Source organism: Myotis myotis, unplaced genomic scaffold (genome assembly GCF_014108235.1).
Source record: "Myotis myotis isolate mMyoMyo1 unplaced genomic scaffold, mMyoMyo1.p scaffold_m19_p_3, whole genome shotgun sequence".
NCBI lineage: Eukaryota > Metazoa > Chordata > Mammalia > Chiroptera > Vespertilionidae > Myotis > Myotis myotis.
Genome location: NW_023416335.1, coordinates 202994666 through 203016365, shown reverse-complemented (window position 1 = coordinate 203016365; position 21700 = coordinate 202994666). Strand labels below are relative to the sequence as shown.

The 21700-nt window shown below is 49.6% G+C and overlaps 1 protein-coding gene across 12 annotated transcripts in view; it reads right to left on the bottom strand.

Moving 5' to 3' along the window:
• BTBD11 (BTB domain containing 11) overlaps positions 1 to 21700 on the bottom strand; it is a 261870-nt gene that overhangs the window by 49628 nt on the left and 190542 nt on the right. For 10 of the 12 annotated variants that reach the window (XR_004965706.1, XR_004965708.1, XR_004965707.1 and 7 more), the window contains exon 4: positions 18639 to 18791. The exons of 1 other annotated variant lie outside the window; for it this stretch is intronic. Coding sequence is in view for 8 of the 11 variants with exons in the window: in XM_036296936.1 (XP_036152829.1) it covers positions 18639 to 18791 (153 nt within the window). In the remaining 3 variants the exon portion in view is untranslated. Of the gene's footprint in view, positions 1 to 18638; positions 18792 to 18894; positions 19011 to 21700 lie in introns of those variants that run through there. One more of the 12 variants, XM_036296945.1, reaches the window with a different exon arrangement.

The following is a 21700-nucleotide window of genomic DNA, read 5'->3' as shown; positions in this document are numbered from 1 at the left end:
TAACCTCTTTGCTGTTCTGTGTTCTCCTCTGTAAACCGAGCGTAGTCATAAAACCTTCCTCCTCAGATTTTGGGTGGGGATTAAATGAGCTAATCCATGTACAGTGCTTTGGAGGGTTACAGAGCTTAGCACGCAGCTCTCGTGAAATGTTAGAGATTTCATATCATAATCATTATTATAAATTACAAAAGCAAGAGGCAGACTGTTTGGAGAGAATATACTCTATTTGGAAGAAGCAAATAGGAGACACAGAGACTAAAGAACATTATAGTAAAAGCGCTTCTTAAGATCTCAAATTAGGCATCGCATCTAACAAATCCCGCCAGGAGAAAGGCAGTTCTTGCCCAGTGGGGAAACCCCTTCACTCAGAAGGGTTTTGCAAGCACACTAGTGATGTCAGAGGTTGCGGGAGGGGCGGGGGGGGGGGCGGGGGGAAGGGAGGGGAATGGGAGCCACGCTGGATAAAAGCAGTTTCTGGGACAGTCCAATGAGCAAGAAAGGGCAGAGGCTCTCAGGATTCGGTGTGTGTGTGTGTGTGTGTGTGTGTGTGTGTGCAGCTGCCCAGCCAGGCTTCCAGCCCCTCTTTCCTCCTCTGCCTGCGGGACCAATCCTGACCCACTGGTGCTGGAAACCAGCAGCTCCCAGGGTCCCTGAGCATGGACTCCAGTTCACCCTAGTGAGGTGCAGGCTCGGAAGCCAGACTGCCTGGCTTCACCACTTGGCTCTGCCCTTGCTAACTGGGAAACACTGTACCCGTGACTTAATCTCACTTACTTTTCTCATGTGTGAAACGAAAACACGAACATTCCACCTTTTACTTATGTAACAGACTAGAGGCCCAGTGCACGAAATGCATGCATGGGCAGGGTCCCTAGGCCTGACCAGCGATCAGGGCTGATTGGGGTCTTCCGGCTGCCGGCCAGGGCCTTCCTTCCCTGACTGCCGGCTGCCAGCCTTCCTTTGTTCCGCACTGCCCCCCTGGTGGTCAGCGCACATCATAGTGAGTGATCGAACTCCCGGTCTCCCGGTCGAACTCCCAAGGGGACACTTTGCATATTAGCCTTTTATATATATATAGATACTTAGTACCCACCATGTAGCAGGCATATTATAAGCTTTTTACAAATATTAACTTGTTTAACTCCCATGATAACCCTATGAGGAAGGATTATTATTATTAACCTATTGTACAGATAAGGACGAAGGGACAGAGGGGTTAATGAGCTTGTTCATGGTCACATAGCTAATAAGTAGGAGTCAGGATTTGAACCTGGGTGGCCTGGCTCCAGAGTCTGTCCCTCTGTAAGCCCAGCTCTCAGGGAGGTGCTGGCGATTTCTGGGCTTCAGAGGGATTCCTCACGCATGATTCTGGGTCTGTACCCCAAAAGTTCTAAACAGTTCCCACATCCTGACCTTCCTCATCAGCAATAATAAAAAAAAGCTGCCCTTTACTGCATGCTCATTATGTGTTGTTGTTATTCTTGTCCTATTGGCAAGCGAGGCTCAGGCCTGAGCTCTGCCACCAGAGCCTGTGCACCCAGGGCAGGCATGCCCAGTGCCCAAGACCAGAGTTCACACCCTGCTTGGCTTCTTCCTCGCTACCTCAGCAGGTAGCTTAACCTCTCTAAGCCTCTGTTTGTTTCTCCATCTGCGAAACAGGGATGGCAACAGTAGTGCTGACTGCCTGAATCTGTGACGGGGATTAAAGCAGATAGTACATCTGAACCACTCAGCACAGAGTGTGATAACTGCCCAATATGCGAAATGCATACTTATCACAATGCCATCATTTTCTAATTGTAGGGCCTCTTCCCAGGGATGCAATCAGGACATCTGGAAGTCCCTCCCTCTGACCGGCCTCCAGCCACAGGAACCGCCAGTCCCTGAGCAGGTCTTTCTTGCCCCAAGCAGTTCTGGGGCCTGGCCCTCTGAGCCCAGCCCTCACTATGGTCCCTGCTGGCCCTTGGAGAGACCTGCTGTTGCTCCCATGGCTTGCACCTCCCTTTCCCTGTGTTTCTGTTCTTACTCATCTGGGTCTCATAAGCAGGCTGGTGACCTGGGACAGAGCAACTTCCAGCAGGCTGAGGCCTCCGGGGCTGTGGGACGGGAGGGGATGCTTGGTCCTGGTCACAAGGAAGAGGCGGAGCCCACACCCAACACAGGATGTGGGCTGAGGGGCTGGCTGTTACTGGGATGACTCTGAAGGGACACAGCCCCCCTCCGCTGCCTGGGCCCTTACGACCCACAATTTGGATTCCCAAGGTGTTGGAAGCCAATTCCAGCAGGACAGCAAGTGCTGAATCATCTGGAGTGGCAAGGGCATTTCCCCAAACCTGAAAAGGATGCATTAAAATCATTGCTTGCTGCCAGACAGCTCAGGGCATCTTAATCTACATGTTATTGCCTCCTACTGGCCAAACACCTGAATAGCCGTAGGCAATTCCCCCAAATCTGACAATGGACTCTGTAAATGAAACCTGACCCTTTGAAGTGTATATCCCTGCCTCGCCTCAGGACAATTTGTGTTAATAAAAAGCTTGGGGTCCTGAGACGAGGAGATCTTAGTTTCTTAAGAGAGGCTCCTCTGACCCCCAAATGCCTTTCAAAATTATGCTTGTCTCTGGACTCTTATTTAAGTTATGCACAGCCCCTTCTCCAGATTGCTGAACCCTTCTAGATGCTGGAACAAGAACCCCAGAACCAAGACTAGTGGGCAGACTGGCTGCCTTGGAACAGAGTAAAGATGTTAGCGATAATTGGAGACATAGAAGTATTTACAGTTTCCCTAACACAATCTAGTTCAGTCGTGGGCAAACTACGGCCCGCTTGAAATGAATAAAACTAAAAAAAAAAAAGACCGTACCCTTTTATGTAATGATGTTTACTTTGAATTTATATTAGTTCACACAAACACTCCATCCATGCTTTTGTTCCGGCCCTCCGGTCCACTTTAAGAACCCATTGTAGCCCTCGAGCCAAAAAGTTTGCCCACCCCTGCTCTAGTTACTACTACTACTACTACTACTACTACTACTGCTACTACTACTTCTACTAATACCTGGCACTTATCAATAGCTTTCCATGTGCTAAGCATTTCCCATGTAACAACCCATCTCATCCTCCAAATAACCCCATGCATTGGGCCCTGTTCTCTTCATGTCACAGATGAAAACCTGAGGCATAGAGGTCACCTCACTTGGCCAAGGTCACACAACCCGCAGGGGGTGGAGCTGGCATTCAATCCAGACAGTCTGACTCCTGAGCCCATGCTCCCATCTTGCTTAAACCTTCACGGGAACCCCAAAAGGCCGGTTTCAGCATCCCCATTTCACAGGTGAGGAAACAGAGCCCAAGAGGGGCTAAGTAATCTCGCCCTAAAATCGCTGGGCTCCTTCTCCTTCCATTTCAATCCAGACCTGTGTCATCTCAAAGTCCAGGCTTAAATAAGACCCCCCAGGGTCCCAGCCCCACAGAACCCAACATTATCGAATTGCTTCCATGTGGCACACACTGGGGACACACAGAGGCCAAGGGGATGAGGTTTCTGCCCAGAGAAGCTTAGAGGCACAGGAAAGTGCCATGATCCATTCATTCCCACATACCCATTCAATGAGCACCAGCTACAGGCCGGGCACTGGGCCCAGCAGCATGAGAGCCCGACGTGGGCCCTGCCCTCCCAGGCTGTCACGGAGAAGGATATGAAGCAAGCTGTTTGACTACACAGGTGACTATGTAATTGAAAATGCAGTTGCCTAGGGGAGAAAAATGAGAGCACAACATTCATGCAAAACAGTAATTAAGGATCAAGTTGCCAGCCTCTCCTACCTCTGGGGGCTGACGGGAGAGATTGATGAAATCCCGGAGCAGACAGCAATGTTGGCTTCCTTTACCTGGGCTCAGACACTCACTGAAGGGCGGCGGGAAGAACTACTCATGTGGAAGCGTAAGCCAACCCAGCACATTCCCTTGAAGTAATACCTCGGGCAAGGAGCCCCAGCTCTCTCTAGGCTTCCACGTCCGCATCTATAAAATGGGACAGCAGTGCCTGGCCAGCGTGGCTCAGTGGTTGAGCATTGACCTATGAACCAGAAGGTCACATCGATTCATGGTCAGGGCACATGCCTGGGTTGTGGCCTTGATCCCCAGTGTGGCCAACCTCCTGTGCCCTAACCCTCTCCCCGGCTGGCAGGCCCCAACTGGCCTGCCGCCTGCCCGCTGCGGTGGTGGCACAGCAGCGAGGGAAGGAGGAGGGGAGGCGTGGAACTGTGTGGTGGTGGGATGCCGACAATGGCGGTGGTGGCATCCGGCATCCGTTCCTTCCGTGCCCGGCCTGGTGACCATTGCCTCCTCTCCGGCCCGGCCCTGATCGGCCTGGCCCCGATTGGTGCTGATCACCAGCCAGGCCTAGGGACCCCACCTGTGCACAAATTTCGTGCACTGGGCCTCTAGTATACGTTTAATTAGAATATATCTATATATAATACACACATGCACACACACATGCGCACGCACACACACATACACACTGACACTCATTCATGTATATGATATTATCTAATCCTTACTCTGATCCTAGAAAAGTTATCCTCATCTTTCAGAAGAGGAAACTGCAGCACAAAGAGGCTCAGAAATGTGTCCCAGGTCGCACAGCCTGCAAGCAGAACTGAGATCTGAACCTGGATCCCTGCTCTTACCACCCACTCCACTGCCTCTCTGTGCCACCAAAGTCCTTCATGGTCACAGAGATTCTATTCAACCGCTGCCTGGGTGAGTACTAGATGCCAGGAACTGCACTGGGTGCCAAACAAATATACATTCCCAACCATGGTCTTCAAACTCAAGGCCCTCTTGCAATTGCCCTCCTGGAAAGTTCCCCATCTCTCAACCATCTCTTCTTTCTCACCATTCCAGCCAACAAGGCCTGCCACCCACTCCACGGGCACCTTGCCCCACCACCTTCCTGCCTGCATGCACGGTGTGCCCCTCACTCCACATCCTCTCCTCCGCATCCTGCTTTCCTTCAAGTTGTTCTGAGAGACAAGTGCAATAGAGCAGCTTCGGACTCTCGGAATCCCAGGCAGTTGGCGCTGAAAGAAAGCACTCAGCTCAATCCTGACCTTCAGACCAGGAAACTGGAAGCGTGGGAAGGGGTAACCCAACGGAGGGGCCACAGATGCATTTCGGAGCAGAATCTGTGTCTTTGAGTCACTTAGCAAGTCTCTTTGTGGATACCCTTAGGCTTGTGTAGGGCAGTGATTCTCAACCAGGGGTGATTTTGTCACCCAGAGACATTTGCCAATGTCTGGAGACACTTTTGGTTGTCACAACTAGGGAGATGCTACTAAATATTCTACAATATACAGGACAGCCCTCGCTCCAAAGAATGATTCCACCCCAATGCCAATAGTGCTGAGGTTGAGAAACCCTAGTGGAGGGTAATAAAATTTTTTTGCATCATCTTTTATATATGAAGCAGTTCCCATTACAGGATTCTGTAAGCGTGACAATAAAATGGTGCCTTCAGAAATGAATCGTGAAATGGCTTATTGTGGGCCTGACTTGGATACAGGGCCCCCTGACCCCCCGCTCTCTTCTCAGCATATTTTCCCTCAAAAGCCAAATTCCCTCGCACAGGCTTCACGTCCCCCGATTGATGCTTTTCCTTTTCTTTGGTGTATAAAAAAGATGAACAAATTGAGACTTTTGTATCGAAGCAAATTACACCAAGATCTCCATGCAGCTTTCTAAGAAAAAAATTATACTATTGCAGCAAATGGAACATGTAATGCTTGCAAAGTTCCTAGGAGAAACGTTTGTCCGAAGATTGTGCCCACTTGCTGTTTCATGCCACCACTAAAGTACAGAAAAGAGCCAGCTCATTAAACCGGCCTCAGATAAAGTGAACAAAAGGTGATTCCACATCCTCTTCCTGGCCAATTGTTTGTGCTTTGTGTGAGATCCTAACAGGCCTGGAACCTTTCTTTTCCTTATCAGTAAACTGGAGGCCTGGTGCACAAATTCATGCATGGGTGGGGTACCTCAGCCTGGCAGGTGATCAGGGCTGATTGGGCCATCTTGCCCAGTCCCGATCGGGGCGGCTGGGGGTGGGGGTGGGGGTGGGGGTGGGGGGGAGGGGGAAGGAGCCGCAGGAAGTTGGCTGTGGAAGCGCACTGACCACCAGGGGGCAGCTCCTGCATTGAGCATCTGCCCCCTGGTGGTCAGTGCGCGTCATAGCCTACCAGCCAGTTGTCTGGTCGTCCGGTCATAACGGTCGCTTAGGCTTGTGTGTATATATATGCCCCATTAGTGGCACAAGCTACTGTGTTGGCCTTCTCCCACAATAGAATTCTGGGTCTGTTCAAATATGTAGGAGGAAAAAAAGATTTATTTCAAATGCAAGGGCTGCAAACACCCAGGAGACTGAAATTAGGTGTACTCATGTTTGACTGTTGTCATGTTATTTTGAGCAGAAATAATGAAGCAACGTTACATATCTCTGGATTTGGCATCATGGCTTATTTCAAGAGTTGAAAAGAAGACTTTTCCTTAGAAAAAGGAGTCACCCTGATTTTGACAAGTCCTTAATGCATATCTCTTTTTAGCAGAGACTGGTGGTTGTCCTCCAGAATCCTTTATCTCCTTTATGTATTGTAGGACCTGAATTTTAGCTGGGTACATGGCTATCTAGGTAAAGACTACATTTCCCAGGTTCCCTTGCAGCTAGACATGACTACATGATTAAGTGCTGACCAATAGGGAGTGAGGGGAAATTATGTATGCAGTCTCTGGAGCATGCATACCCTTCTACGTTCCCTCTCCTCACTAGATAGATGTGGTCCTGGCGGGTGGGGTCAGCCAGATTGGGCCACACAGAGGAAGGTGTCACTTGAGGGACGGCAGAGCAACAAGGGTCAGGCCCCTGGGTCCCTGACCTGGAGTTCCATAACAGCCCAGGACTGCTTAGACCCGGATTGTTACATGAGGGGGGATTTTAAACTCCTATCTTCTCCACGCCACAGGTATTCTGCATGTCTGTTATAGCCAATGAATCCATATCCTAGTTAATCCATTTCACAAATGGGTTTTAAATTGAAATCAATTCAGTGAAGCACACAGGAATCGCGAAGTACCTGCTGGCTATTGTGCTAGGTGCCGGAGATTCAAAGATGAACACATACACACACCATCTTGCAAGGAATTCCAGAAAGAACTGATGGTGTTCTTAATAACAGTTTTCACAAATAAACATACAGTTCCTGAGGTGCAAGGGCAAAGTTCTCATGTTATCATCCCCAAATACATTCCCAGAAACATCAGCCTCATAAATGCCCTATGACAGGTCTGCAAATTTTTCCCCCGCAAAGGGCCAAATAGGAAATATTTTAGGCTTTGTGGGCCCTACAGTCTCTGTCATAACTCAACTCTGCCTCTGTAGAGTGAAAAGCAGCATAAACAATACTAACCACGTGGGCGTGGCTATTTACTCAGACAACTTTCTTTACAAAAATAGATAACAGACCCCTGATCTCTGATAAAAGATTCCAACAGGATAACATTCGCTTTGGGATTTACAAGAAACACAGGATGTTAAAAGCACTAATTTTTTTAAAAAAGCCTAATTAATTTTATTTAAGCCAGTGTTTCCCACATTTATTGAACCACTTAACAATTATTTAAATAATGCTTATTAATATCCCGGGACTGGACTTCTGAATGTGCTGTTGCCAACGCCAACTAAATAACTTTGATTGTTACTAAATTATTTGAGGGACACATAAAATATAGAGTAAAACAGTGACCACTACATGCTCGGCACCCAACCCACCTGAAAAAAAAAAAAGCGTTACAGGTGTAAAGGCTTCTGTGCATCCTTCCTGACTCCATTCTCCCTTCTACCTTCCTGAGATTACCATCTCTCCTGAACTTGACCTTTATCGTCCCTAGGCACGCTTTACACTTTTTGCTGTTTTTATGGATTCCTAATAATTCATTGACTGTCTTGCATGTAAATGTTGGCATATTACACCAATCCTGCCTCAACCTGCTTTTTTTCCTGCACAATATTATGTTTCTGGGATTTAGCTGTGTAATGGCATGTAGATCTAGTTCAATTATTTTCATTGTTACTTGGTATTCCAAGTATGAACATACCGTAATTTATCTATTCTCCTGTATACAGACAGCTTCTCTCCTTTTTCTTTTTATTTGGTTTGCTATTACAAATACTGCATCTATGAACATCTTTGTACGTGTCTCTTTATTTCCATATGGAAGAGTTTTTCCAGGGCATAGGCCTGCGAATACAATTGGGTGTTTTCAAGTTTACTTGGAAGAGGATTCGGAATCCCCTCCAGTGATGTTGGAGAGTCCCCACTATTCTCTATCTTTGCTCAACTCTGATGTCAGACTTCAATCTAATGCGTTTGAAATGCATGCTGGGTGTGGTTCTGATAGCATTTCCAGCATTACTAGGGAGCTTGAGCCCTTTTCACATATTTCTCAGAATATTTCTATGTTAAGTCTTTGCAGGGATCTTGGCCACTGGACAATGGTGAGAATGCTAGATTGACACAAGGGCTGCCATGATCTGACTTCCTCAGACCACCTCAGGCTGTGGGCTGAGTCTTTCAAGATGAGCCTGTGGACCTTGTTCAGAAGTGACCTTCACATTTTCAATGCTGATTCTTTGATTGGAGCTACTGTTTCAGTAGAGAGAACTTGGGCCATTGAGTCAGACAGACTGGGTTCAAGTCCAAGACGGGGCACATTCTCCATGTGACCCACGTGCAGGCCCCCTAACCTCCTGGAGCCCCAGGAAACAGAAAATAAAGCTCCTCATATGGTTGGAGGACAACTAAATGGAACTGGGTGTGAGATGCACCCGGGACAGTTCTGGCCCATGCATTCTCTCAACTATTTGTTCCCGGTATCATCTTGTAAGATACAGGAGAATGCCCTGGCCGGTTTGGCTCAGTGGATAGAGCATCGGCCTGCGGACTGAGGGGTCCCAGGTTCAATTCCGGCCGGGGGCATGTGCCTTGGTTGCGGGCACATCCCCAGTGGGAGGTGTGCAGGAGGCAGCTGATCGATGTTTCTCTCTCATCGATGTTTCTAGATCTCTATCTCTCTCCCTTCCTCTCTGTAAAAAAATCAATAAAATATATTTAAAAAAAAAAAAAAAGATACAGGAGAAGGCATGGACCAAAGCTCCACTTATTTCCTTTGCTGTCTACATGCCTCAGTTTCCCCCACAGGTAAAAGTGTCATTGTATTTGCATATCCGACATCAGATCACACAATGGAATAATCTTTAGAGCTAGGAAGGACTTTGGCGATCACCCAGGCTGATGGTCCTTAACCTTTCCTAGGGCAGTTTAATGACCCGATGGAGGGTAAGTTCACTTGTGATGACCAAAACTTTTTGAAAGATGGGACTCATGCCTTCCCTGTTACCCTAAACCAGCGGTTCTCAACCTGTGGGTCGTGACCCTTTGGGGGCCGAACGACCCTTTCACAGGGGTCGTCTAAGACCATCAGAAAACACATATATAATTACATATTATTTTTGTGATTAATCACTATGCTTTAATTATGTTCAATTAGTAACAATGAAATTGGGGGTCACCACAACATGAGGAACTGTATTAAAGGGTCGTGGCATTAGGAAGGTTGAGAGCCACTGCCTAAGCCCTTTGCTAAGGGAAGATAATTTTATTGATTTCAGAGAGGAAGGAGGGAGAGATAGGGAGAGAGAGAAAAATCAATGATGAGAGAATCATTGATTGGCTGCCCCCTGCATGCCCTCTGCTGGGGATCGAGCCCCCAACCTGGGCATGTGCACCAACTGGGAACCGAATTGTGACCTCCTGGTTTATAGGTCGATGCTCAACCACTGAGCCACATCAGCCGGGCATAAGTAATATTTTTAATTAGAGTTTAGGAGGTTTGCTGGCAGATGAGTAAATAAACACCCTGGGCAGAAATTTAACAGATTTAAGAGTGCCTCTCCCCCTCCCCCCCCCAATCCCCACTCCTCTGGAAGCAAATCCCATATGGCAAACGACACACACTCAACCTGCCAGCCTGAATTGGAAGCCCTGATTTGGAACTGAGCCCCGAATGCCATTTAAGATGTAGTTCTCTATGTTGCTGTAAGCATCCAATGTGTTTCTGTTTTGCTTTTAACACTTTGGAAGCTCAGAACAAATTCCAAGTGTTGGCAAACTGTCTGCCGCCTGCAATCTGGTTCCCACCCACAGCAAGCTGTGGGAACTGCTGCTGTGAAGGGCGCTGACGGCTCCCTCACTGCCAAGTCCAGGGCCTCCTTTCTGTTGGCGTCTCTTCTGTTGGCATGGCAGTCTGGGATTCTGTGATCCCTCCAGCTTTCTGTTACCTCACTTTTCTCTGACCTGGGCCCCTCTTCCTTAGGCTCATGATGACCTCTTCATCAGTCCCTCCCCCAGGCAATCTCACCCACACTCATGATTTCAAAGACCACCTGTTTACCAGCATTTCCCCCAAAGGCCTCTTCAGTGAAGACCTTTCTTCCGAGTCCCATGCCTGAATCTTACCTGCCTGTCTCCACGTTGAAGCCTTTTTACATCTGAATTAGTCCAGGAAAAGTCTTACTCTGTTTACCTACATGATCACCAACACACTTAGTAATAACCCTTTGCATCATTCATTCAACAAATATTTATTGGGCCCAACTATGTGCCAGGCTCTGTAGTAGGCCCCGTGGCCAAGGAAACTTATTTCTGTGCCAGCCCTAAAGAGAGAAGGAGGCCAACTGTCTGAGATTAAGTCCAGGCTGTGACAGTTTCTTCTGGAATATTCTATGCCCCCTAACCTCTGCTCACTTGACCTAATCAGGGGCCATATTTGCGTCTACTTCAGAGAAAACAGAAAACTTGAGTCATCCAGAAGAACTCTGAGTCACTGGTGTGGGGTCAGTGGTCCCCAGCCAGTCAGCGCTGGTTGATTCTCCCTGCATCCCTGAGACTGACTCATGGCAGTGGAAGAAGAGGCAAAACATGCCTGACCTCGGCCGGGCTGCAGAGCATATCCCCGAGGCTGGACACCTTACCTCGGCAAGACAGTGCTTTCCCCTCTCTCACAGGAAGTTGAGCCCATTATTTTTGACAACCAGGAGGCTCTGAGCTCTTGGTGGGTGGGGCAAAGAGGTGGGGAATAGGAATAATCACTAATATATAATGTGCATTTACTATGAGACAATAGTGTGTCATAGTAGTAGAGACAGCATGCTACCTGGTTTACATACTACATGGTGCTAGACGGTTTACAGACACTACTGTACTTAATTCTTCCCACAACCATATGAGGTAGGCATATTATTGTCCCCATTTTACAGATACAGAAACTGAGGCCCAGAGGGGTGACTGACTTGCCTAAGGTCACACAAGGATTTGAACCCAGGCAGGTGGGCCATAAGGCCTGTACTCCTCACCACTGTGCTCAGCTTCCTCTCTCATTAGACGGTATGGCGAGCACTTAATTCCCTGGCAACTCTCAGGATGGAGAAGCAGACACGGACTCTCTCATTTCCATGGACAACCAACTGGGACAGCATCTTGCACTCAACACTTTCAAAACTGAACCCATGATTACTTCTCCCGCATTGTCCTTGTCCTGTACTTGTTAAAAGCATCCCTAGTTATACAGTCTCCCAAGGCAGAAACCTCAGAGTCACTTTTTAACACAAAAACTTGGTAAGGCAAATAGGTAGCTCATGTACATGCTACAACATCCAAAGGTCAAGTAAGGTCCCCTCCCATCTCTGTCCCTAGTGTGATGGGTTGAATGATGTCCCATCGAAAGATATGTTGAGATCCTAGCCCATCCCTTCTCCACCATACCTGTAAATGTACTTTATTTTGAAATGGAGTCTTTGTAGATATAATCAAATTAAGAGGAGGTCATTAGGGTGGGTCCTAATCCAATATGACTGGTGTTTTTGTAAGAAATGGAAATTTGGATTGAGACACAGAGAGACGAAGGCCATGTGAAGAAGGAGGCAGAGCCTGGAGTGATGCGACCACAAGCTAAGGAATGTCTGAGGCTACTGGAAGCAGGAAGAGTCAAGGAAGGATCCTTTCTGAGAGGCTTTCAAGGGAGTGTGGCCCTGCTGACACCTTGATTTTGAACTTCTAGCCTCCTGAACCGTAAGACAACAAATGTCTGTTGTTTCCAGCCATCCGGTCTGTGGTACGTTGTTAGAGCAGCCCTAGGAGACCAATACACCCAGTTTTCCAATTCCCCTTCTCAGGTTCACCCTGGTTATCAGTTTCACAGTTCCACTCCTGAAGACAGTGTAAGTATGGACAGCAAATGAACACGCTTCTATTTCACACAAGAGTGACACCTTATATACTATTCTGTGTAATCTTTTTTTCACTTGATAACACACCAGGGCCATTTAAAAAAAATTTCCCCTAATAAATTCAATTAAAAAAAAGTGTGGTATGCCGAGGCCGGTTTGGCTCAGTGGATGGAGTGTCGGCCTGCGGACTGGGGGGTCCCGGGTTCGATTCCGGTCAAGGGCATGTGCCTGGGTTGCGGGCACATCCCCAGTGGGGGATGTGCAGGAGGCAGCTGATCGATGTTTCTCTCTCATCGATGTTTCTGGCTCTCTGTCTCTCTCCCTTCCTCTCTGTGGAAAATCAATAAAATATATTTAAAAAAAAAAAAAAAGTGTGGTAAAATATATTCAGTGCCCCCCAATCTAAACATTCATCTGTAACACAATTATATGTACCCATAAAACACTGACTCCCCATATCCTCTCTTCCCTGCCCTGCCTCCTCCCTCGCCCCTCCACATCCACCACCAAGTCCCGCTGCTTGCACCTCCTCTGTTTCTCTAGCATCCTCCCCATCCCTGTCCCCACTGCTTCTGCCTTAGTCAGCTGTCCTCAGCTGCTGGGGGCTAATTCCAGCAGGTCATAAATGCAAGAAGTTCATTAAAAGGCTGGTGGACCTTGAGGCTTTAGCAGGGCTGAAGATACATATTGCCTGCTGCAATAGCTGAAAGCATTTCCCCAAACCTAAAGATTTGCATATATTATTGGCTGCTGCCTGACAGCCAAAGGCAGTTCCCCCAACCTGACAATGCCTACTGTATACCAAACCTTACCTTTGATATGTATATCTGCTTTGCTTTAGGGCAATTTGTGTTAATAAAAAGCGAGGGGTCCAGAGATTCAGAGAACTTGGTTACTGAAGCTAGGTCTCCTCTGGCTCCCCAAAATGCCTTCCAGATTTATATTTCATGTCTAGTTTCTTTATTAATTTACTCGCAGCCCCTTCTCCAGATTCCTGAACCCTTCTCGATGCTGAAAAACACCCAGGCACTCAGCTCTCACCCGGATTCCTGCCACAGCTTCTGGACTCCAGGCCCCGTCCCTGCCCACTTTCCATGCCACCCCTAGAACCTCTTTCTAAAATACAAATCTCACGTCAATTCTCTGCTTAGTAATCTGAGATGCTCCCACCTCCCACAGAACCAGGCAGAATTCCTGGGTGTGGCAGGAAAGACCCTCCCGGATGAATTTAGGCCAGGGCCTGGCCACACACTCAGAGCCGTGTTGGTTGAACTCCATGCTCTGGGTTTGAAATCCTTATATTTCTTTCAACACACATCCCCACCTTGAGGTCTTTGTATAGGCGGTTCCCTCTGTGCAGACTTCTTTTTCTAAGGCTCTCCCTCTTCCCCTCCTCTCTTTACCTTCTCTATCTGCTGAATCTGTTTATTCTGCAGGATTCAGATCCAACAGTACCCCTTGCATTTCTAGCTCTCCCAGACCTAGATGTTGACTGCATTTATAGTAGAGCATTTACCAGACTTTTTCTGTAATTACTGCAACCCCTCTGCCTGCCCCCTCCCTTCCCCCAAGCTAACTCGTAGCAGGTCAGCCACACAGCAGGTGCTGGGTAAGAGCCCGAGGAGTGCAGGGCTCCTTGCCAGCTCGGCTCCTGGCACAGGCTCCCTGGCCTGGCCCTGGCACTGCTAGGGGAGGATGGCTGAGCCCCAAAGTGGCTCTCCTGGGATCAGGGAGAGGGACTTTTCCTGTCTTCCAGGAGGCGCTAATGCACTGACATAGGGCAGGGAGGCAGGCGGCCGTCCCAGGGGGGTCACCAGGGACCTGCAGTGTGGCCTGCACGTCTGTGGAGGTGAAGATGGGCTGGTGTCCGTGTGCACATGTGTGGCAGCCCAGCCGGAGCAGCGTGGGGAGCTGCGGGACTTGTCCAGGGCCAGCCAAGGACAAGGGCACTCAAGGGGAGAGGAGACAGTGGCTCCGACTGGAGAGCCTGGGAGCCTTCCAGGGCCCCACAGAGCCAGGCCCAGGCCCCGGTGCTCCGCCTCTGCAGGTGGCCGTCTTAGGGAGAGAGCCAGAGGCCCCAGGTCTGAACCCAGGGGTCGAGTTGGATGTGACCTGGGGAAACGGCTGGCAGGGATGTGGCTTAAGACCTGTCTCCCACCCCCAGTCTCTTCCATGAACCCCTGGCCAGGAGACCTGAGAAGGGTTAAAAGTTGCAGATCAAACAGTGAAGCAATTCATTAAATTCACACACGGCCCTCTGCACAAGGGTCCTCATCCCATGAAGAAGTTGTCACTCGCATCTTTACAGGGTGTGAGGTGGGTGGAGTGACTTGCCCAAGGTCACCTTCCAGAAAGCAGTAGACCCAGGTGACAGCCTCTAGTGTGGGGTTTGGTCCTTACTAGGTGCTCAGTACATATAACGAAAGAGCAAGGGAATGGACACAATGACCCAGGTCTCCTGAGTCCCATCCGAACACCCTTTGTACCTTACCATCTCCAAACGTATCCACCTGGGACAGCTCAAAGTCTGGTTTGAATTTAAGAAACACCTGCAAAAAGATGAGCCATTTCCTGGAGGGAGCTTGTGGCTCTAACAACCCCCAAATCCCGTGGGTAGGTACCATTTATCAGCTAAGAGAGGATCTGGGAATACCCCCTTACTACTGCTATTTGAACACAGCCTCATTTTGGAGTAAAAAACCTGCCTCTTACAAATATGAGAAAAACAACAGTATTTACTCTTTAAATGTCTAAAATGTTTTAAAACCAATTAAAGGGAAAAAAAGTGCAAACCCTGCCAGAGTGTATTATTTGTTCTTTCCCTTATTTTTCTCCACCTCCCAAAAGACAGGGGAAAACAAGGCCGCATTTCCCAGGTTTAGATCATCTGATACTTTAAGGAAGAATAAATGGGCTACCCCTTACAAATTGCAGCCGCATCAAATGGATTCCTTTTGAATGAACCTGGTCACCATGGTGAGGACTTCCTGTAGCCGAATAAAGACCAAAGCGGAATTCCCACAGCCTTCCCCCAAGGTCACTCTGAAAATCAGTGGCAGCACTAGCGTCAGACCTGGGAATCCCTGACTCTGCTCTCTCTGTCCCTCCGACAGCCGGCAGGTAATGATACGTGTTAACTGTCACTGACACTCCGGCTGGCCAACACCAAGTTCCAAGTTCCTGCACCTGTTAGACTGCCAAACTACCCCCACTTTTCTAGGGCTGTTTATTTAGAAAAAGGAGCTCAGCTCTGACTGACTCAGAACTAGGAGCCAGTCTGGCAACTTGGAAGTTGAATGTCTGGGAGGGTCGAGAGACAAAGAGACTGTGTTTTTACCTCCATTTGCCAAGACCTCCATTCTAGACCTTATCTGCCTCACAGTAGCTGTGTGACCTGGACAAGTTCCACCACCTCAATTAGCCTCAGCTTCCCTATCTGTAAAATGGGGAAATACCATGAAGACAGTTAGTGCAAGGCTCAGAGTAAGAAGGGAATATGGAATGCACAAGACTTCTTTGATCCTGTTACCTGCAAACTGGAGACAGTAATTCCTACTTCACATCGCATTAGATGAGCCTGGGAAATATAGGTACAGATGTATCTATATGTTGTGTAGACTAAAAAAATAGGTACTCTTTAAAAGAAAACCCGAATTCATCCTTTCACGTGCTGTTAAATGGAACTTGGAAGTTTATACTTATTATTTAGGAAAGCTAATGAAATACTATGTTTTCGTTTTCTCTTTGAAAATGATCTCTGAACTTGAAAACTGAGCTGGAACAATCAATTAGTATATTCTCTACACACAAATGATCCTTCTGGAGACAAATGAGTCAAGAATTGAGAGATAAATGACCAAAAATAGCCTAGAAACTCACATGGGACTGACTTCTTTGTCTCCCGGATCTGAGTGATCGCACACTGGCCTGCCAGATCACCCCCGTCCCCGGAACCCCCGCGCTGAGGCCTCAAACTGGACAATGCTGAAACCGACCTCTTGGTGTGGCCGTCAGAATGACACACACCTGAGCACTAGACATGCAGCAGAAGCTCCACGTGGGAGGAGGGACATGGAGATGAACCTTGAAGCTCCTGTGCAGTTTGAGGAATTATAAGGATTAGAAGCATCTGGAAGAGCGTGATTAGTGTCCTCCAAGAGGACCAGAAAAATGGGTGTAATCTCTGGATGTCTGGGTTTGAAATACAGCTCCAAACTCTGCCACCTAATATCTGTGTGATGTTGAGAGAGTTACCTCATCTTGCTGGGCCTTGATTTCTTCCTCTGTAAAATGGAAGCACTATATATTTTTTTTGGATCACAACACTGGTTGTTTAGGAGGCTCACCTGAGGAAGGGTTAAAAGCCTTTAAGACTATAAAGCAATGCCTATGTATGAGCCTCCATGACTATGTCAGGGACACAGACTTGGGGCAGGGCTAGCTAACAAGGAAGCGCAGGTCGTGAGTACTTACTCCCTTTCTGGCATTGCCTGTAGGTGCATGTTAATGACCCCACTTTGTGCTTGCACCAGACTCCAAGGGGAGCTGCTATTATTACGTCCATGTATTGGGGGGGGGGGGGAATTAAGGTCCAGAGAGGTTAACTAGCTTGCCCAAGGTTGCACAGCTAATTAGCCATGGCAGTGGGATTGGGACCCAGGCAATGGGACTCTGGAGTCCAGGCTCCTAACCTTTAAGCCACGGTGTCTCTGTGAGCCACAGGACCTCTTCCCCGGCACCTCCACTCCCTGATCTGTAACATGGGAATATCACACTCACCTCAGGAGGCTGCTTTGGGGATTGAAGGAGACAAGTAATGAATACAAATCTCTTGTTGCAACGGATAACTTCACATAGTAGGTGCTCAATAACTGACTGCTTCCCAGCCTTTCCCCAAGACCTGCTGTGACTTTAGGTGACACGGTGTAAGGAATCGTGGCACAGCCAGGAACTGCCTAGACCAGTGGTTCTCAACCTTCCTAATGCCGCGACCCTTTAATACAGTTCCTCATGTGGCGGTGACCCCCAATTTCATTGTTACAAATCGAACATAATTCAAGCATAGTGATTAATCACAAAAACAATATGTAATAATATATGTGTTTTCCGATGGTCTTAGGCGACCCCTGTGAAAGGGTTGTTCGACCCCCAAAGGGGTCATGACCCACAGGTTGAGAACTGCTGGCCTAGACAGACACCTGAGAACAGTACAACTCAGTGGTTACAAATAGGAACCCAGGTGTCTGGACTGCCTGAACTCCTATCCTGGCTCTACTACTTACTAGTCCTGTGGTCTTAGGTGTGGTACTTCACGTACCTGTGCCCGAGTTTCTTTATCTGTAAAATGGGCATAATGGTACCCACCTTGCAGGGTTTGGGTAATAGTGGGTGTTAATTAATCTGTGCGAAGCACTTAGAACAGTGTCAAGCACATGGCACACATTCCATCAACACTAGCAATGATGACTTGGATCAGCACCCTGCATGTTCTGGGGGGCTCAGGGGCACCCCTGGGCCTTCGGTGGGCTGTGTGTTTTATGCTGCACACCCTCCATCTCCTTGCAGACCCCAACCAGATCCTGGAAGGGTGGCAATCTCTACTGCCTGGCCACACCACGGGCTAGATGAACTTCAGAGGAGGTGCAGTCTCTCATGGGAGGGGCAGTGGGGATTTGAAAATGGTGACAAGGGCAGTGCACACCCCCCCCCCCCCCCCGCCTCTGAATTGCTGTGCTTTTTGCATTTGGAACCATATTTTGACTGGGCTGAGCGAGTTGTTTTATTTCGTTTGCTTTGGACAAAAAATGAGGCCCCATAAATAATTGCCGTGCACGTGAAGAAGCAGAGGTGTGTCCTCACCCAGCTAGGAACTGCCCTCTGCAAGATTTTGCTAGAAAACTACAGGAAGGGCATCGTTTGCTTCTTGTGGAGAGAGGGACAGAGAGAGAGGCAGCGAGAGAGGGAGAGAGAACAGGAAGAATACAGGTGCAATTCAGGCACACAGTATCTGGTAATTGCAGAACCAGAGCGTTCCCACAAAGCCTTGCTCCAGTCCCCTCCATCCCCGGACCTCGCTTCTTGTTCATCCCAGGCTGCCATGCACACCCGCGGAGCTTCAATCTCAGCGCGACAATCCGCTCGCCCAGCGAGCGCCCGGCGGGACTGGGATTGGAGGCGCGGATGCTGTGAGCCCGGAGCCCACGCGCTGCCTGCGGTCTCCCCGCCCCGGGATGCGGGGACGCGGGGACGCGGTGTCCGGGAAGGGCGCCCCCTCCCTGCGGCCGCCCGGCGGCCCTACCTGAGCTGGCGCGGCTCGCAGTCCACGCCGGGCAGCAGCAGCCGGGCCGCTTGGCGGACGTCGTCGCTGTCCATGGAGAAGCTGCGCCGGTGGCCGGCGTGCGCCACGGCCACCCGGATCCACTCCATCAGTGGCGGCAGAACGAGGAAAGGCCTGCGGGAGGGCGGGGGGGGGGGGGGGCGAGGAGAAGAGTTAGCGGGGGCGCGGGCTCAGCTCCACCCCCTGCCCCCCACCCCGCTTTCCCCGGAGGCCCTGCCTCTGAATCCCCGAGAAGTGGGAGAGCCTTTGGAGACATCCCGACCGCTCCGGTGACTTCGGGGCTGGCTCTCCCGAGCCTTTGGGCCTCAGTTTCCTCATCTGTAAACCCAGGATAAAGTGACCGTGAAAGGATACGATGGGGCGATTCTCTGAGTGTTATCTCCCTCGGAGATCATGTGAACCTAAGGGAGATGACTCACTTAAAGCACCAAGCGCAGGATCTGGTGCTTAGTAGAACCCCCCTCCCCCCGCCCTCATGCGGGGGGGGGGGGGGGGTATTGGTACTTGGGGCTCCCTGTTCTGGCCCCAATGTTAAGGCGTCCTTTGGCTCTCCCTTCCCATCCCCAGCTGGCTCCCTGTCTTCCCTCTGGTGCCCTCCCAGGCCTCAGCTCTGCCCGAGCCCCAGGCTGCCAACGGGCTTTAGCACCTTGGAAAGGCGCAGAGAGCCAAGTCAGCAGGCAGCCGCCAGCCACAGCCAGCAAAGCGAGGGCCTGGGGGGGAGGGGCGCGGCTTGGCCGCACACCCCAGCAGCTCTGGGCTCCTCACCTGCTAATGGGATCACAGCGGGGCGTCCGACTTATTGCAAGAATTAGCTGAGGCAATGCCTGTGGCCCAACTGTAATTTCCTAAGTGGAATACATTTGTGCCACCTTCCTGTTTCTTCCTCTGATTATTAGAAACGGCCCTCACAGTAGGGTTTCTGGGGAGGGGTGGCAGGGCTTGTGAAAAATGATGATACCTGAGTTCTATCGCAGGGAGGGACTCTGATTTTTTTTTTTAAATCCTCACCTATGGATATGTATTTATTGATTTTAGAGAGAGTGTGGGAGAGAGAGAAAGAGGGAGAGAGAAACATCGATGTGAGAAATATGGATTAGTTGCCTCCTGTAGTGCCCCGACCTTGGATCGAACCCACAACCCAGAAGTGCGCCCCAACCGAGAATCGAACCTGCGACCTTTGGGTGTACCAGAGGACACTCCAACCAACTGAGACACCCGGCCAGCGCGGGACTCTGATTTCATGGACAGTTTTTAAAACCTCCCCCATGTGAACTGAATGTGCATCCAAATTATTGGGAGGGTTTGTTAAAATACAGATTGCTGGGCCCCACCCCTAGAGTGTTGGATTCAGTAGGTCAGGAGAGATGGCCAAAAATTTGCGTTTCTAGCAAATCCCTGGATACTGCTGATGCTACTGGGCTGGGGGCCACACTCGAGAAACTTCTGCTCTGAAGTATCGCCAGAGGGCTTGGGAATCACCTGGTATGTGAGTATGTGTGTGTGTGTGTTAAAATGCTCATTCCCAGCCCTATCTCCATAGATGTTAGCTGCATAGGGTCCAGGAATATAATTTTAATAAGCAGGCTCTGTGATATGATTTAGGCAGACCAAGGACTGCACTTTGAGAAACACACTGTGTAGATCAAGAAGGTATCTTACCACGCAGCAGGGCTGGGATTAGGGTGAGGCAAATGGGGCAAAATTCAAAGTAGCCAGATCATTCATGCAAATATGTTCTAGGTGCCTCTCTGGCCTCATCCTCACCCTGGTGCCACCACTCAGGCCATCATGGTTGCCATGGGAGCGAGGGGGTGGTAAACAGAAGGGTTTACAAGCAGCAGATCCCGAACTGCATGCAGATGTTGTGAGCTTCCCACCAAGTTTTTGGCAGCGGGTTCCAGTTTTTCTGGATTCCAGACCTAGTTATCCAATGTCAATGATAATAAACAGCTAAGCCTTTTAAAAAAATCTTTCGTGATCTCATCTAAATGCTTAGGACCAGCCTACGAGCTAGTTATGATTTTGCCTATTTTCTAGATTAGGAGAATGGTGTTTATTGAGGTTAAGTAGCATGCCCTGGATCAGAGGGTTAGCAAGTCTGAGAGAGCTGGGAGTCAGACCCACGTCATTTGACTGCATAGCCCACGTGCCATAACCCCATGTGGTAGCGACATTCTTTTGCCCAACTTCCCAGCACACACTGTTACCCAGCATCCACCTGTTCCCCCGGGGTAGCTGATCTGGCCATGGACCCCTCCCTGATGTTGTGCCATGCTCAGTCCTGTCCATGCAGCTCAGACCCCCGTCTGACAGGCCTCCAGCCCTTTCAGAATGTACACTCCACTTAGCCTTCAAAACACAATTCAAATCCCACCTCTCCCTCACCATTCCTCCTGGTGACTCCGCTGTACCTGGCTCCCTCCCAGGGCAGACTCCACTGCACAGGCCTGACCCCATGGCTTTGCAGATGCCCCATTAGAACGTAGACTCCACGTGGCAGGGACCTGGGGGTGCTCAGTTCATCAGTGCAGCCCCAGCCCCAGGACAGTGCCTGGCAGGCCACAAGCACTTCATCAATATTTGTTCATGAGCCAGACTAAGATTTACCCACTTTTTACTGGGTGAAGTGGATAAAAAATTGAGTTTCTGGGCCCAGGGACCTGTGGGGGCAGATTCCTAGGTTATTTCTGCCTGGATTGGCCTGCGGCGTAGGCTGTCGCCCTCATCCTCTCATTCTCTCCATCACCTAAACCGAATCAGGCACTCAATAAACACACCCTGAATTAAAATTGAATTGGAGTCTACTGTCCTAGGTGAGCAGGACTTATTTTTGGCACTGTGTCTCCATCACTGCTGAAACCAGCCCCGAGTGCTCAGAGAGAACTCCCCTGGGTTGCTCTGCAGAGGCAGCAAGCCCCCCCCCCCCCCCCCCCCCTGCTCTGCAGAGGCAGCCCCCCCCCCCCCCCCCCCCCCCCCCCCCCCGCCTTTCCTCTGGTGCCCCTGAAGTGCAGCCCACAACTCCC